The 18,300-nt window shown below is 49.1% G+C and overlaps 1 protein-coding gene across 1 annotated transcript in view; it reads left to right on the top strand.

Annotated features, from left to right (window-relative positions):
- The window catches only part of TTK (TTK protein kinase), a 242,172-nt gene that overhangs the window by 173,727 nt on the left and 50,145 nt on the right, over window positions 1–18,300 (top strand). The window contains exons 15-16 of the mRNA XM_082249922.1: window positions 4,232–4,389; window positions 4,476–4,627. Of these exons, the coding sequence (XP_082106048.1) occupies window positions 4,232–4,389; window positions 4,476–4,627 (310 nt within the window). The remainder of the gene's footprint in view (window positions 1–4,231; window positions 4,390–4,475; window positions 4,628–18,300) is intronic.

The raw sequence follows: 18,300 nt of genomic DNA on the forward strand, positions 1-18,300 counted from the left end.
GCTTATCTAGCACTATCATCACTTATTTGGAATTAATGTACTTTTTTTTCACATTTTTTTTTTATATTGTTGAACCATATTATCACATGTATTTATTTATGATTTAGCGCAGCACATTTACCTTGGATTGGATTACCTCAGTCAGCAGGAGTTGGACCAAGGGGAGTGGTCCCTTCATCTGCAGGGGTTTCACAGTTGTGTCTTTGGTAGGGCACACCCGAGGTAGATCTGTTAGCGTCTTGGCTCAATAGAAAGGTGCAGAGGTTTGTGGCTCACTCAAGGGATCATCTGGCAGACACCACAAACATGCTGGTGCCCCTGTGGGGGTCAGTATCGCCTGATTTATGCCTTCCCTCCTCTCAAGCTTCTGCCAAGACTTCTCCGCAGGATCGGGGCAGAAGCGATTCCATTCATCTTAGTGGCTCCGGAGTGGCCTCACCAGGCTTGATACGCCAATCTGGTGCGGCTGGTCGCTGACATTCCTTGGAAGCGTCCTGTCAGGGAGGATCTGCTGTCCAAAGGACGATCTTCCATCCAGCTTTACAGTCGCTGGCTTTGACGGCTTGGCTGTTGAATGCCAGGTGCTGAAGGATAAAGGTTTATCTAAGTCAGTGATTCCTACACTGTTAAAAGCTAGGAAATCCACTTCTAGGAGGATCTACCATTGTACATGGAAGGCGAACATTGCGTGGTGTGTTTATTGGGGGTCCATCCTCGTTTCTTCTCGGTGGCTCGAACCTTGACCTTCCTTCAACGGGGGTTGAACAGAAATTGGCCTCGAATACCATCAAGGGACATGAGTCGGCTGTGGCGGTCTTCTTCCAATGACCTTTGGCCACACACTCCCTGGTGCGTACCTTTCTTCAGGGTGTCCGATGTTTGGTTCCTCCAGTGTGGGCTCTGTTGACACCTTGGGACCTCAGTTTGGTGCTTTTGGACCTCCAGAAGCCTGTTTGAGACTCTTGGGGAGATTCCCCTGCTTACGCTGTCCCAGAAGGTGGCCTTTTTGGTGGCTATCACCTCTGCACGCAGGGTGTCTGAGCTAGCGGTGTTATCTTGTCGTTTTATCTTGGTGATTCAGAGAGATAAAGTGGTTCCTTTGCCCCTGTCCATCGTGCCTTCCAAAGATTGTCTCTGATTTTCATTTGAATAAAGACATTGTGTTGCCGTCCCTGTGTCCCAGGCCTAAACATCCGAAGGAAATTGCCTTGCATGCCTTGGATGTGGTCCGGGCAATTAAAGTGTACCTGGCAGCTACGAAGTCTTTCAGGAAGTCAGACTTTGTGCTTTTGGATGGGCCTCGTAAAGGGTTTTCTGTTTCCTCTGAGACCATTTCCAGATGGATCAGATAGACTGTGATTCAGGCCTATTCCATCAAGGGTCAGGTTCCTCCTTTACCCTGTTAGGGCGCACTCTACTTGGACACTTAGTGCCTCTTGGGCTTTCCGTCATCAGGCATCAGTGACACAGGTTTGCAAGGCGGGAACCTGGTTGTCGGTGCACACTTTCACAAAGTTTTATAATGTGGATGTGTTGGAATCTGCAGATGATTCTTTTGGCTGTAAGGTTTTGCAGGCTGCTGTTGAGAGCACCTGATTCTCTTTGAGGGTGTATTGTTTTTTCAGGTTGGCTCCAGTTGTTTTGGTTGAGCTTCTGTTGCCTGGTTGGCTACGGTTTCAGCCCTGGGAATTTTTTCTTACTGTTTCTACCCCTCATGTTTAACACTGCTTTGGGACGTCCCAAAGGTTATGAAGATCTGAAGCTGTGTCCGTCAATGAACAAAAGAAAAAATGGGATTTTTGACTTACCGTAAAATCCATTTCTCTGATGTTCATTGATGGACACAGCACCCACCCCTCTGTGGAGTTGTAATTCTTCTGACCAGGGCTATGGAGTCGGAGGAAATTTTGGGTACCTGGAGTCGGAGTTGGCAAACAATGCTCCGACTCCTACTAAATTTAGATTGGATTTGAAAAAAAAAAAAAGCAAGTTTAAATGTCCCAATTCACAAAAAGTTATAATTAATGAGTTAGTATAAGGAATCTTATAATTGAGGAGGCCAACTGTAAAAAGGAAGAACTGCAGAAAGTTCTAAAAGGCCTTTGTCTTCCTTAAAATGGATGCATGCACACGTCAGTCAATTATTTTGCTATTAATGTTAGATTTGTGGACACTCGGGCACATCACACCAGTGATTACCTTCAGAAGTTAGTGGAGGGTGTTCTAGAAGATTTTGAAATTACAAAGGAACAGATTTTGTGTTGTGACAGATAACGCTTCTAACATGTTGAGCACAATTGAGAAGATGAACGCAGATGAAGAAGGTAACAAACAGATATTGGAGTTAGAGGAAGACAGCTCTGCAAGTATTGAAGAAAGTTTAGAAACTGAAGAGAATGCTGACATTTTTTTTAGACAACTTTGTTGAAGCATTGAAGCTTGCTACTATTCATCATATGCACTGATGTGTGAATGTGCTGTTCATACACTGCAACTTGCCATAAGAGATGGATTAAAAGATCGCCATGCAGCTACACTAATTGGCAAATTACAGCAAGTAACTGTTGCAGCCAGGGCCCCGAAAACAGATGCAATTTTGAAAAGACGTGCAGGAAAAGGAGCCATTTTGGATCAAACAACTCGCTGGGGAAGCACTTATTTAATGGTGAAGCGTTTGCTTGAACTTAAAGACTTCATAGGAGAAATGGACAATGAAAATCTTGCATTAACTGAAAGCCAGTGGACACAAACAAGAGTTGGAGAACCTTCTTTCTCACCCCTTCACTGTCGCCAAGAGGTCGCAATGTGGCGATCTAACCCCGGGTAAATTCCTCTTGGAATGGAAGAGCCTGTTATATCGCCTGAACAAAAATTGAGGGTTAATAGCTGAGGGCATTGCATCTTCAATGATGAAAAGAGAGAGTCTTTTGCTGGAAATGTCGACCCAATGAGCCGAGTTTTGTTGAACAGTGAAAAGACTGCTACTGGGAAAAAGGCCCTCTATGATGTAGCAGTTTGCATGAAGGGATTACGACCTGAAATACCTCCACAGGATGAAGTTCTTTTAAGCAATAGTGGTAACTCGGGATCCTCTTCTTCAAATGAAGAATTAGACTTTGATTCCTTCTTAGACAAAATGGTTGCTAAAGGAAAGCGACGTCGCATAAGCGTTACAGAACCAGTAAATGTCCAAATAAAAAAATTCCAACAGGAGTTTTATAAAGCACTAAAAAGTTGAAAGGTATGATCGCTCATCAAAACTTACTGTTGAAGAAGCCATCCTTGTTTATCCAGTGATCGTTAGTGATGTGGCCAGAATAGTTACTGCAATGCCACCCACCCAAGTCGGTGTCTAAAGATTATTTTCAGACCTAAAAATAATAGTCGGACTTAAGAGCCTCTATGAAAGAGGATCTGGCAGAGGCAATTCTCTTCCTTTAGAACTCTACATTGAATTGATTTGCATTCGCCAAGCCTATAACTACATTTCAAGATTAATATAAACCATTTCTAGGTTTTACAGATTTTGTTTTTGGTTCCTATAGATAAGCTTTTGTTTTTGTTCTAAAACAACCAAATCATGTGGTTTGTCTTTTTGAACTGGTAAAGTTCCTGATGTTTATGCCTGCTGCTACTATCCAGCCACTTGATTAATTAAAAAAAAAAAATTAATATAACTTTGTTGTTTTCATTGTGTTTGTCTTTTGCTTAAACTGTTCCATACCGTAGACTGTTGGCTTCCCAGCCAGTAGTGCCGTGGTAATGACATGTATGTTGCCTTTCTTTCCTTCAAGGAATGTATAAAATACATTTGCATATTAATACAGAGGAGTTGGAGTCGGAAGTACAAAAAAACTGAGGAGTCAGTCGGAACATTTATCTACCCACTCCAAAGCCCTGCTTCTGACACTGCTTGTAACAAAACGAGTGCCTATAGCAGAGAGAGGAAGTGGTCTCCCTGGGACTGCCCATGGGCATAGCCAGACTTTTCTGTCTAGTGTCCTACTCCTGTAGGGGGCAGTATAACCCAACGATTATGAAGATCTGAAGCGGTTTCCGTCAATTAATGAAAGCGAAAATGGGATAGCCCTAATAAAACCTATCTAGATCAGCAAAGAGAAACCTCTTTAGACAATGCAATGTGTTTTACGGCAAGTCAAAATCTTTTCATATATAGTCGCGTGTTTGAGGATTTTTTGCTGGCTAATGTAATTTTTTTTTTTTTTTTTAGGTCTTTCAGGTTATGGATGAGAAAAAACATTTGTATGCCATAAAGTATGTGGACCTGGAGGAAGCTGACAAACCGACTGTTGAGAGTTATCAAAATGAGATTTCTCATTTACATAAACTTCAGCAACACAGTGATAAAATAATCAGACTGTTTGATTAGTAAGTGTATGCAATTGCAATCCTTCATTGCTTTTTACTTTTATTTTTGATATACCCAAAATAAGCCAACTTATTATTCCCTGCAGTGAGATCACAAAGCAGCACATCTACATGGTTATGGAATGTGGCAGCATTGATCTAAATACATGGTTGAGAAAAAAGAAGACCATTAACCCATGGGAAAGGAAGAGTTACTGGAAGAACATGCTGGAAGCAGTTCACACAATACACCAGCATGGTAAGTGACCATTTGGTTGCTGGCAGCATCTTAGTCTGTTTTACATACCTACAAGTTCATTTAGGATGAAGAAAAATAAATGGCTATCATTTTAATGGGTTTGTAACCCTAAATGATGTTTTCTGCCAGCCCCTCTCTTTTAAGCTCCCACCCTGCACTGTATAAGTGTTTTTTAGAAACTAAGACTCTAAATACCCTTTTTGTGCTATAGTTTCAGGGCGGTCACATAACTCCCAGCCACTCTATTGCAATCCAGGGCTACAGCAGGGGGAGCCAAGCTTTCCCTCTGCCGTCAGCCTGGAGTCACTTGAATCGCTAAGCTAGCCGCTCAGCTACTTCTGCTGTAGCCCTGGATCGTAACAGCAGAGCGACTGGGAGTCACGTGACCGCCGTGAAGCTACAGCACGAAAAGGTATTTAGAGCCCTTGTTTCTAAAAAAAAAAAAAAACACATACAATGCAGAACAGGAGCTTAAGAGGGGCTGGCAGTGACCTTTCCTTTTTTTCTTTTATTAACAGCAGCAGGGAGGGGGGCTGAGACACAGACTCATAGCTGCAGGGAGGAGACCCAGTGGATGACGGAGACAGGGTAAAGGCCAGAAACTGGCAGGATCAGCCAGGTTTTTTACAGTTTCCAGAGGAGCAGGGGAGATCGCACAAGCACTGTGCTGTTTAACCTGCTCTAAGGAAGCAGGATCTCTGCTACCCTTTAAAAAAAAAAAAACTTTAACCTCTCAAACTTTTGGGGGAAATAAAATGTTCCTGACAAACCTTTGTCTAGATCTCTTGGCCGCAAAAGACACTGTCATTGATGAAACTACATTTCTCTTACGTCCTCCGACAGTCGCCGCCTCTTCATATTCGTCACATATGGGGTATTAGACTTTGCTCCGAAGGAGTAGCTAGGCAACAGAATATGTTAACAATAAAGCTTTTAACATATCCCACCCTCAAGGGGTGGTCCCCTCAGTCAATACCCTCCTACTTCCTGCAACCATATCTCAGTTTTAATGTCTAGCTTGTCAGGAGTGGCTGGCTCTCTCTGTGCTGGGACTTTCTGTCCCAGACTCTTTCTTCTTTTTAATATTTTGTTTGAGTTTTTCTCTCTACCTTTACTTAGCTGTTATTTTGTCAGCGTTAGTTAGTTCTTCGGATGAAGAGGATCATGCGGACTGGGTCTCGGGCTGATCCCCCTGGTCGCAGGTCGTGGGTCAGTGGCTTCCCAGTCTGCCATCGAGCGTTCAGCCAGGTAACGCTCCTGGCACAGTGAACGACCCATCCCTGTTCGGTGCAGGGATGATTGGTGAGGTGGCTACCTCACTGGACGCTGTGCGGTTTCTTAACCCCCCTTGTGTGCGTCTTGAATGCGACTCTCCCTGCCTCATGTGCAGCGGCTTGTTCGCCTGTGCGGGTCCCCCACGCCATGTGAGGCAAGTGTATTTATGTGGGGACCTGTCTGTCTGGGGGGGTGTCAGTCTGGGACTGCGTAACCTGCCTCTATTCACACTGCTTGTCTCCCTATCTCTCGGCTGCATGCTGTGGGCTGCAAGGGGGGGGGGGGAGCTGTATGACACTGTGTGTGTCAGACTGGTCAGTGTGAGAAGCTGTGTGCTGTGGGGCATGTTTTTTTTTTGGCATGTTTGGGCATATACAGCGATCGCTGCGGCGATCTGACATGTATTCTGATATTGGAATGTAATGTGTGTTTTAATGCACTGTGGAGCGGCGGTTTCGGCGCCAAACGACGCCATTTTGCCTACACTCGCTCCGGCCGCATGGTTTACATGCATGGCGGCCATTTTCTTGTAGCCTCCATAGGCTTACATAGAGCGCCCTGGCAGCATCACTTCCTCTTTCCAGGAACACCGATCGAGGCAGCAGCAGCGGCGAGGGTCTCCTCAGGTTTTATCCTTCTGTTCTTGCTATCCATTGCCTGTGTTCAGTTTGCATATTCCCTGTGGGGATCTCATTGTGCTTGAGTGTGGTGCGGTGGGCTGCGCTTGCCGCGCTTGCTTAAAAGGGGCAGTTAACCCTTGGTTGTCTGGCATTACAGGGGCAATGGATTCTCAGGAGGGCAAATTTCCTACAGTATTGGTGGAAAGCCAGGGGACCGCTGTTTCCCCCCCAGGGGGGGATTTAGCCACTATTGTGGCTGGCCTTGCTGCTCAGGTGCAAATGCTGGTGGCTGCTCAATCTACTAAAAGGCCCAGAGTTGCTCTTTCCTCTGATTCTGAGGGTGAAGGTGATGGGGCTGTTATGGCATGGGGCCTCCTTATCGGGGTCCCGTTCCTCTCTTGATCTAGTGGGGTCTGAGGTGGAGGCTGAAGTTGAGGGGGTTGATAATTCTCCCCCTGGCTCGCCTGAAGAGCTTGCAATCATGGATGAGTTGATTGCTTCCATTAAGCAAACGCTGCGTTTGCAGGACGAAGTGTGTCCCCCCGCTGCCTTGGCGGCTTATGGGACGCAGAGGAAACGCAGGACGCCGCAGGTTTTTCCCTGCAATGATGATTTTCAGCGCGCTGTTAAGGATCAATGGCGCAATCTGCGCAAACCTTTTGCGGTACCAAGTAGATTCAAGCTGCGTTATCCTTTTTCGCCTTCCACTGATGAAAGGTGGTGTGTGCCTCCACCAGTGGATCATGCAATTGCGGTTTTGAACAAAGCCACTGCGATTCCTGCAGAGGATTCCCCTGTTTTCCGTGATGCCACGGATAGGAGACTGGAGTCTCTTGCCCGTCATACTTATTCTGTTACGGGTTCTATGCTTAAGGCTCTGTTTGCTTCTCTCATGGCGGCCCAGGCGATCGCAAGTTGGACGCAGATGCTTAGGCGCGTCCTAGTGGCCGACTCGGCCTCGCCGGCGACCCTGGATATGGTGGATCAAATCCACCAGGGTGTCATGTATCTGTGTGATGCGGACCTGGACCTGATTCCGTTGGCTGCACGTGTGCACAGCGTGGCGGTGTTGTCTCGCCGCCTGGTTTGGTTAAAATGTTGGTCGGTGGACCAATCTTCACGTAAGACCTTAGCCAATCTGCCTTATGATGGGTCTCGCCTTTTTGGGGAGTCCCTGGATGTGTTGATTAAGGGGATCACCGGGGGTAAGAGCACTCTCTTGCCCCATTTCCCCAAGGCTAAGGGGGCTTCTGGGAAGAAGCATGCTAATTTTCGGCCCCCTCAGGGGTCCTTTCGTGCCTTTCGGCCGCACTACAAGGGCAAACCGTTCAAAGGTCAAGGCTCTCAGAAGAAGCCCTGGTCTGGTAAACAGAAGTCCGGCCAATCCGGATCTGCAGCCCATAACAGTTCGGCCTGAAGGGGCGCCCTCACCCAGTTTTGGGGTGGGGGGACGCTTGCTCGGTTTTCTTCAGCCCTGGTTGGCCCGTGTGCGGGACAGATGGGTTCAGGAAATCGTTCGATCTGGTTACAAGATCGAGTTTCTCTCTCGGCCGGAGAGCAGATTTTTTCCCTCAAATCTTCAGCTGTCTCCGGAGCGTTTACGGGACCTGCACCTGGCGGTGCGGGCCCTGAGGGCTCAGGGAGTGGTGGTTCCGGTGCCTCATCGGGACAGATTTCGGGGGTTTTATTCCAATCTGTTCACCGTGCCCAGAAAGGAGGGCAAGGTTCGTCCAATTCTGGACTTGAAGACTCTGAACCGCTCTGTGCGGGTTCGCAAGTTCCGCATGGAATCCCTGCGGTCGGTGGTGGCTGCCCTGGTTTCCCGGGGGAATTCATGGCCTCCATCGATTTGAAGGATGCGTATCTTCACATCCCCATTTTCGAGGGTCACCAGAGGTACCTTCGATTCGCCATTGCGGAGGATCACTACCAGTTCGTGGCGTTGCCTTTTGGTCTCGCCTCGGCTCCGCGGGTCTTCACCAAGGTGCTTGCACCGGTTCTGGCATTATTGAGGACCCAGGGCATTTCTGTCCTGGGGTATCTGGACGACATTCTGGTTCGGTCTGCGACCAGCCAGGGTCTGGGGAAGGACCTGTCTGTCACGATGCAAACTCTGCAGGAGTTTGGATGGACGATAAATTTTCCAAATTCGACACTGAGTCCGTTGGTTCGTCTTCCCTACCTGGGAATGATTCTGGACTCGGTGCAGGCGAAGGTCTTCCTGCCGGAAGACAAACTCAGAACTCTTCAGGAGGAAGTCAGGTCCCTCAGGGACGTTCCGCACTCGTCTCTGCGGACGTGCATGAGATGTCTGGGATTGATGGTCTCGGCCTTCGAGGCGATTCCCTTCGCCCAGTTTCACACGCGGGGTCTCCAAGCGGAGATCCTGTCCATGTGGGACGGGCGACCTCAATCTCTGGATCTTCAAATCTCGTTGAGTCATCGCACCAGAAGAGACCTTCTGTGGTGGCTCCAATCCCCGATGGTGTCCGGGGGCAAGTCGTTTCGTCCTATCTCGTGGACGGTAATCACCACGGATGCCAGCCTGTCGGGCTGGGGTGGAGTTCTGGGCGTTCTGTCCGCCCAGGGGACTTGGTCGGAGGGGGAGTCTTCCCTTCCGATCAACATTCTGGAATTGCGTGCGATAAGTCTCTGTCTTCATCGCTGGACGGACCGGCTGCAGGGTTGCCCGGTTCGGGTGCAGACGGACAATGCCACGGCGGTGGCCTACATCAACCACCAAGGGGGCACCAGGAGTGCCCGAGCGGCTCGAGAAGTGGCCGACATTCTGTCTTGGGCCGAGACTCATGTCCCGGCGATAACGGCGGTTCACATTCCGGGAGTGGAGAACTGGCAGGCGGACTATCTGAGTCGCCAGACCCTGGATCAGGGGGAATGGTCTCTCCACCCGGCTGTCTTCCAGATGTTGTGCGCGAAGTGGGGTCTTCCAGATGTGGACCTGTTCGCGTCTCGTCTCAACAACAAGGTGAAGAGGTTCGTGGCAAGGACGCGCGACCCTCGGGCAGACGCGTCGGACGCGTTAGTGGCCCCGTGGCATCAGTACAGGCTGATGTACGCGTTTCCACCGATTCAGTTGCTGTCCAGGTTCCTTCGCAGGTTACACTCGGAACGCAACACGGTGATTCTTGTGGCACCGGACTGGCCTCGCCGGTCCTGGTACGCAGACCTCGTGAATCTGGCGGTCGACGCCCCGTGGCGTCTACCTCTTCGAGACGATCTACTGTCTCAAGGACCGATATACCATCCTGCTTTACAGTCGCTGGCTTTGACGGCCTGGCTGTTGAGACCGAGGTCCTGAAGGAGAGGGGTCTCTCTCCGGAGGTCGTTCATACTTTAATCAACGCGAGGAAGTCTTCCTCAGGGAAGGTTTATTACCGTACTTGGAAGGCCTATTTTGCCTGGTGTGAGTCCAGGGGGTTTTCACCCCGCACGTACTCGGTGTCCCGTGTGCTGTCTTTCCTTCAAACGGGTGTTGATCAGCGTTTGGCGCTGGCTACGATAAAGGGTCAGGTGTCTGCTCTGGCCGTTCTGTTTCAACGTCCCGTGGCTTCCAACCCATTGGTTGGCACCTTTGTTCAGGGTGTGCGGCATCTGGTTCCCCCTAGGCGGGATCCTCTGCCCCCTTGGGACTTGAATCTCGTTCTATCTGTGTTACAACGTGCTCCTTTTGAACAGATCAGGGAGATCTCGTTGTCTATGTTGTCCAAAAAGGTCGCCTTTTTGGTAGCGATCACTTCGGCTCGCAGAGTGTCGGAGCTGGCGGCTTTGTCCTGCAAGTCTCCGTACCTGGTCATTCATTTGGATAAGGTGGTCTTGCGACCTAATCCTTCTTTTCTTCCGAAACGAGTTTCGGAATTCCATCTTAATGAGGATATTGTCTTGCCTTCGTTGTGCACGAAGCCTAAACATTCAAAGGAGGTGAGATTGCACTCTCTGGATGTTGTTCGGGCGATAAGGGTTTACCTTAAGTCGACTGAGTCTTTTCGAAAGACGGACTCCTTGTTTGTTCTTCCAGAGGGTCCTCGGAAGGGCATGGCGGCTTCGGCCTCTACCATCGCCAAATGGATCAGGCAGACCATTGAACAGGCCTATGCTTTGCAGGGGAAGGTTCCCCCTGTGCCTGTGAAGGCGCACTCTACTAGATCTCTGAGTACGTCTTGGGCCTGTCGTCATGGGGCTTCTGTAGCCCAGGTGTGTAAGGCAGCGACCTGGTCGACCGTGCACACTTTCACGAAATTCTACAAAGTAGATGTTCAGGCATCGGCGGATGCTTCCTTTGGCCGCAAGGTTCTTAGTGCGGCTGTTCCCTAGGGTCCCTTGTTGGGGACTCCTGGCTGTTGGGATAAGTTTTATATCCCCTGGTTTTTTGTCTTTTCCTGGGTTGTTGCTCCTGTTGAGCACTTGTTTTTTGCTGTTGCCCAGCTGGTTTCCTTCCTTTGGTAAGGTTCCTTTCCTTGATGCGGAGACTGCGTTGCCTTTCGGCGCGGATGCGTTTCCCACCCCTCATGTTTGCACTGCTTTGGGACGTCCCCATATGTGACGAATATGAAGAGGCGGCGACTGTCGGAGGACGTAAGGGAAAACTGAATTTTTGTAAAATCTTACCTGTAAAATTCCTTTCTCTGAGTCCTCCGACAGTCGCCGCCCCCGCCCCTCTTTTGGGGTTTGGTTGTATACTCTACTGCTATTCCACTAAAACTGAGATATGGTTGCAGGAAGTAGGAGGGTATTGACTGAGGGGACCACCCCTTGAGGGTGGGATATGTTAAAAGCTTTATTGTTAACATATTCTGTTGCCTAGCTACTCCTTCGGAGCAAAGTCTAATACCCCATATGTGACGAATATGAAGAGGCGGCGACTGTCGGAGGACTCAGAGAAAGGAATTTTACAGGTAAGATTTTACAAAAATTCCGTTTTTTTTTGTTTAAAAACCTCTTTTAAAAATTGGTTGAGTTTTTTTGTCATTGCTTTGTGGTAGGGTGTTGCAGTGCTTAAAGCAGTACTACAACCTCAAAGCGGTTGTAAAGGCTGTACATAATATATATAATTTTTTTTTGAACCTGAAAACATATACTATTGCACAGAGCTCGGTCCAAACCTCCTCTTCTGGGGAGTGCACCACTAATTTTTACTTTTGATTATGTAAAAAAAATTAAAAATCATGCATACGCTCAATGGCCACTTTATTAGGTACACCTATTCAATTGCTTGGTAGCACAAATTGCTAATCAGCCAATCGCATGACAGCAACTCAATGCATTTAGGTGTGGTGAAGACGACCTGCTGAAGTTCAAATCGAGTATCGGAATGGGCAAGAAAGGGGATTTGAGTGACATTGAACGTAGTGTGGTTGTTGCCAGATGGGCTGGTCTGAGTTTTTCAAAAACTGCCAATCTACTGAGATTTTCGTGCACAACCATCTCTAGGGTTTACAGAGAATGATCCAAAAAAAAAATAAATAAATAAATAAAAGTATCCAGTCACGTGCCTTGTTGATGTCAGAGGAGAATGGGCAGTCTGGTTTGAGATTACAGAAAGGCAACAGTAACTCAAATAGACTGGTTTACGCCAAATTCTGACCCTACCATCCAAATGTAGCAGCTGAAATCGAGACTGATTAGACCAGACAACGTTTTTTTCCAATCTTCTATTGTCCAGTTTTGGTGAGCCTGTGCGAATAGTAGCCTCAGTTTCCTGTTTTTAGCAGACACGAGTAGCACCCGGTGTGGTCTTCTGCAATCCATCTGCTTAAAGGTTTGATGTTTTGTGTGTTCAGAGATGGTATTCTGGATACATTGGTTGTAACAAAAGTTTTTTTCTCTATCGTCCTTTGACAGATGCAGCTCTCAATGCTTCTTCACTATTGGGTTATGCGCCACCTACAGGAGTAGACTAGGCAGTGACAACTTTTCACTCGACATGCCAATAGGGGGCTGTCCCTCACGACATACCCCAGACACACTGCTCTCAAATCCGTTTCTTGCTGCCTAGTTAAGGAGTAGGACCTAGGTTGCCCGCTGGGACTCCGGTCTCAGTTTTTATTTTTAAGAATGTTTTTTTATTTCTCTTTACTATCGTTAGCTAGTGTCAGGGGAATCCTAGTGAACTACAAGCGACAGCCGGGCTGAGTTTTCGCACTGGATAATCTAGATCCTTACGGTCTCCCAACCTGGCCAACAAACGTGAGCAGGTTGTGGTCCGCCCAGGCCTCGCTACGACACAGCCCTGGTGGATGCCTCGCCAGGATGCATCGACCTGGAACCGCCTCTTTGGCTGGCAGCGTACCCCTCTTTGGCTGGCAGCACCCCCACTCAGGGTGGGAGACGAGCTGTGTCGGAGCGGAGCCCACTCGGTCCATGGTATGGTAGTGATACAACGCCCCCCGTGTCCGAGGCAGACCTCTGTGGGGGACATGTGGGGCCCACTCCTGGGGATAACAGGGCTGTGTTTCTCTGAAAGATCCCCCTGGCCTATCAGGATAGGCCCTCCCCGCTCCCGCTAGGGGCCCAATAGTTGGTGTCTGATGCCTGTGGGGGGGTTTGCAAGTGTTACCTTGTCCTGGGGGTCCCTAAAGGTAGATTCCAGCGGCGGCCTTCCATGTATGGGGTCCTGAGCGCCTTGGCGCCATTTTAGGTGTGGGCATTGACTTCTGTGTAAGAGCAGCGGCCATTTTCCCCTTGGCTTCCTATACTTTACTATTGGCACCATTTTCCTGTAGCCTGAGGCTACACAGGCAGGGTTCAGCCTCTAGTGATGCTATGTCACTTCCTGTCAGACGTTTTTTCTCATGCTGGAGATTGACTGCAGAGTGGCTGCCTTCTTAGGGTGGTAAAGTAAGGGGTGTTTGTCCTTTGGGCATTCCTCGGGCACACTTTGCTCTTGTCAGCATTTAAGGGGGACTCAGCGCAGTATAGCCAAGCGGATCGCAATTTAAAGCGGCAGTACACCCATTTTTTTCCTTTTATTACTAAAATTGAGTCCCAAGGTGAAAATTCCCCCTCTGACTTTATTTGTGCATCCTGCCATCCGGATCGCTGTCTCTCGTGTCTGTCTGCAGCTTTAGAAACTCTGGCGTCAAAGGTAGACCTTGTGATGAAGCAAGTAGCTTCCCAAAAGCAGCCGATACCTTCTCAGTCTTCTGATTCAGAGCCTGATATGGTCGCCATGGACAATCCCATCCCTGAGGGATCCCTGTCCTCGCAGTCAGAAGGTTAGGAGGATGTGTCCTCGGCTGCAGCGTGGGAACGCGCTCTGGTCGAAGCACTGATTTGTTCAGTAAGGGAAACATTGCAACTGGATGATGAGCCCACACAGTCAGGAAAGCGGGTTGATTTTTGCTCCAGCAAAGCCCGGAAGTTGGGTCATGTGTTCCCCTGTCCCAAAGACTTTCACGATATTGTGAATGAGCAATGGCGGCGCATTAAGCACGTGCTGGTGGTGCCCAAGCGCTTCCAACGCCGTTACCCCTTTGCAGACTGTTTCCAATGGATGGACAGTGTCACCTAAGGTGGATCACACTGTTTCCCGGTTGAATAAATCTACGGTGGTACCTGTTGAAGACTCTCCGGTGTTTAAGGGCCCGGTGGATAGACGTATGGAATTCCTTTCCTGCCACCTGCATTTGTAGGCGGGCTCGCTCCTAAAACCTGTGTTCGCGTCCGCCCTGGTTTCTCAGACGGTTATGGAATGGGTCAAGGTGTTTAGGGGTAACTTGAACGCTGAGTCGGTTTCCCCGACTCTGAGCTCATTGACCAGATGGCCCAGGCCATGGTATACCTGTGTGATGTGGCCCTGGACGCGGCTCCTCTGGTTGCCAGAGTATCTAAAGTGGGGATTGCCATGCGCTGCATAGTGTGGCTAAAGAGCTGGTCGGTGGACCAGGCTTCTAAGAAAGCCTTAACGGATCTCCCGTTTTTGGGTGACAGTCTGTTGACTCCTTGGAGGAGTTAATCAAGGGCCTAACGGGGGGCAAGTGTACTCTTCTCCCCCAATCCTCAAAGGGTAAGGCACCTCATAATAAGCAGTGGCCTGCCTTCAAGGCTCACGGGTTTTTTTGTGCCTCAGGGGTGCAGGAAAAAGGCAAAAAACATTCAGAGCCTCCGGAGGGAACAAAAAGGCTTGGTCGGGTAAGCCCAAGGCTGACCAGTCCCGTTCGGCGGCCAAATCCTCCCCTGCATGAAGGGATGCCCTCACCCAGATCAGGGGTGGGAGGATGTCTGCGTTCCTTTCGGAAACCCTGGACGTCTCAGATTTCTGACAGATGAGTTCGTAAATTGATTCGTACAGGGTACAAGATCGAATTCAGGTCTCGCCCAGCAGACAGGTTCCTTCCATCAAATCTCCGCCTGTCTCAGGATCGTTTGACCGATCTTAGGGGGGCAGTGCAGGATCTTCTTGCATGGGACGTTATTGTCCCGGCTCAGCGGGACTGGTTACGGGGTTTTTACTCAAACCTCTTCACGGTACCCAGAAAGGAGGGCAAGGTACGTCTAATTCTGGACCTCAAATCGCTGAACCGCTTTGTGCGGGTGCAAAAGTTTCGGATGGAATCCCTTCGGTCGGTGGTGGCCTCTTTAAATCAAGGATTTTCTGGCCTCCATCGATTTTAAAAGATGCGTATCTGCACATCCCTATTTACGAGGGTCATCAGCGGTATCTCAGTTTTGTGGTGGCGGAGGATCACTTTCAATTTGTGGCATTGCCCTTTGGTCTTCCACTCCCAGGATCTTCACCAAGGTTTTGGCCCCAGTGTTGGCTTTGCTACGCAGGAAGGGGATTGCGATCCTCAGCTATCTGGACGATCTCCTGTTGAGAGCAAGCTCTCCTGTCGCCCTGTCGGGCGACCTGTCAATCACGGTTCAGACACTTCAGGAGTTCGGTTGGACCGTCAACTTTCAGAAGTCTGTGCTGACTCAGTCAGTGCGCCTGAACTACCTGGGCATGATCTTGGACTCCCCTCAGGCGAGGGATTTTTTCCTGGAGGAAAAACTTCAGACCTTGTAGGGTGAGATCAGGTTGCTGATGGACAATGATCTCTGCGCACGTGTATGAGGTCCTTGGGGCTGATGGTGTCGACTTTCGAGGCGGTCCCATTTGTTAAATTTCACGCAAGGCCTCTACTAACATAGATTCTTGTCAAGTGGGACAAGGACCCACAGTCCTTTTGACAGAATATGTCTAAGCCGTCTCACAAGGTTTGAGCTCTCTTGGTGGCTTCTGTCGCCTGCTCTGAGCCAGGGCAGGCCCTTTCTGCCGCTGTTGTGGACGGTGGTCCCCACGGATACCAGCCTGGGGTTGAGTATTTTACAATCTTTGTGTCCAGGGAACGTGGTCGCCGGAGGAATCATCCTTACCTATAAATGTCCTGGAGCGAAGGGCGAAAACTCTGCCTGCTCCGTTGGACGCCTCGACTGCACGACTTTCCAGTTCGGGTACAATCCTACAATGCCACGGCTATGGCCTACATCAATCAGGGGGGGCAGCAAGAGTGTCCGGGTGACCAGGGAAGTGGCTGAGATCCTGATTTGGGCCGAGGCACATGTTCCGGCTCTCTCCGCTGTTCACATTCCAGGTGTGGAGAATTGGCAGGTGGGTTACCTGAGTCGTCAAGTTCTGGATCAGGGGGAATGATCCCTGCATCCGGATGTTTTTCGTCTCCTGTGTGCCCGACGGGGAACTGCGCAGGTGGATCTGTTCACGTCTCGTCTGAACAAAAAGGTAAAGAGGTTTGTGGCCAGGGCTCGAGACGTGGTGGAGCCCTATAGCAAATATCGGCTGATTTATGCCATTCCTCTGATACAGCTGTTGTCGAGGTTCCTCTGCAGGTTGGCAGTGGAAAAGGTGACAGTGATTCTGGTGGCCCCAGACTGGCTTCGCCGGTCTTGGTTCGCAGACCTGGTAAAGATGGTCGTCGAGCTTCCTTGGCGGCTGCCTCTGAGAGAGGATCTGCTGTCTCAAGGGCCGATCTTCCATCCTGCTTTACGGTCGCTGGCTTTAACGGCATGGCTGTTGAAGGCCAGGTTTTGAGAAGGAGGTCTCTCTGATTCTGTGATTCCTACCCTGTTGAGGGCTAGAAAGATTTATCTTAAGATTTATCATCGTACTTGGAAGATGTATATTGCCTGGTGTGAAAAAAATTGCACCCTCGCTCATTTTCGGTGGCGAGGGTCTTGGCTTTCTTGCAGAAAGGAGTCGAGCAACGTTTGGCTTTAGGCACGATTAAAGAACAAATGTCGTCCTTAGCCACTTACTTCCAACGCCCGTTGGCGACTAATTCCTTGCTCCCCACCTTTATTCAAAGGGTGCGTCATCTGGCTCCTCCAAGAAGATCCCCTTTGCCTTTGTGAAATATCAATTTGGTTTTGTCTGTTCAACAGCCTCCTTTTGAAAATATTAGTGACATCTGTCTGTCTTTTGTTGTCTGAGAAGGTCGCCTTTCTGGTGGCTATCACTTCTGCCCGCAGAGTGTCTGAGATGGTGGCGTTTTCCTGTTGTTCGCTTTTATTTGGTCGTTCATAGTGATAAGGTTGTTTTCCAACCTAGTCAATCTTTCCTAAGGTGGTGTCTGCTTTCCACCTCAACGAAGATATTATTTTACCTTCGCACCGTCCTAAGCATCCCACGGCATTTGCCTTACATTCTCTGGATATGGTTCGAGCGATCAGGGTTTACCTGTCGGCCACAGAGCCTTTTAGGACATCTGATTCTCGGTTTGTCCTTACTGAGGGATCTCGTAAGGGTTCGTTTGCGTCTGCTGCGACTATATCCAAATGGATCAGGCAGACAGTTGTTCAGGCCTATTCATTGAAGGGTCAGGTTCCTTCTTTCCCTGTGAAGGCGCATTCTACTAGAGCACTGAGTGTCTCTTGGGCTTTTCGCCATCAGGCTTTTGTTATTCAAGTGTGTAATGCGGCGACTTGGTCGTCCGTACATACTTTTACAAAATTCTACAAAGTAGATTTATTGGCATCCTCGGATGCCTCCTTTGGCCGCAAGGTTTTGCAGGCTGATGTTTAAAAGCGACTTGGTTTTTTTCTCTTTACGGGGTTCAATTTTTGTTTTGGGGGTAAGCTCCTGTTGGTACAGGTTGAGCTTTTTGTTACCCAGTTGGCTACGTTTTTAACCTTGGAAATACGTTAACCGTTTTGGTTGCGTTCCCACCCCTCATGCCTATACTGCTTTGGGACGTCCCAATAGTGAAAAAGCATGCGAAGAAGAGCTGCGTCTGTCAATGGACGATGGAGAAAACTGGATTTCTCTTACGTCCTACGACAATCGCCGCCCCTTCCCAAGTCTTCACCAATGGGTATTGACCTTTGCTCCGCAGGAGTAGCAAGGCAACAAGATTTGTTAATAACAAAAGCTTTTAGCATAGACACACCCCTAGGGGCTGTCCCCTTAGTCAATACCTCCCTGCACCAGCAATGCCAACTCAGTTTGATCTTGCCTAGCTTAGGAGTAGCAGGCTTTCCTGTGCTGGGGCTTCAGTCTCAGCCTTCTACCCTTTTTTTGATTTTATTTCAAGTATTTTTCTTTTCCTTACTAGCTGTTATTTTGTCAGCTTTAGTTTAGGGATCTTCGGATGAAGATGATCATGCAGAGCTGGGTCTCGGACTGGCCGCCCTGGATCCCAGGGCTGAGGGCCAGATGGATCCCCAGCCTGCCATCGAGCGTTCAGCTAAGGTTCGCCCTGGCGCTATGAACGACCCATCCCTGTTCGCTGCAGGGATGCTGCCTGTGAGGTGGCTACCTCACTG

This window comes from Pelophylax lessonae (genome assembly GCF_965119305.1).
Source record: "Pelophylax lessonae genome assembly, chromosome: 3".
Lineage (NCBI taxonomy): Eukaryota > Metazoa > Chordata > Amphibia > Anura > Ranidae > Pelophylax > Pelophylax lessonae.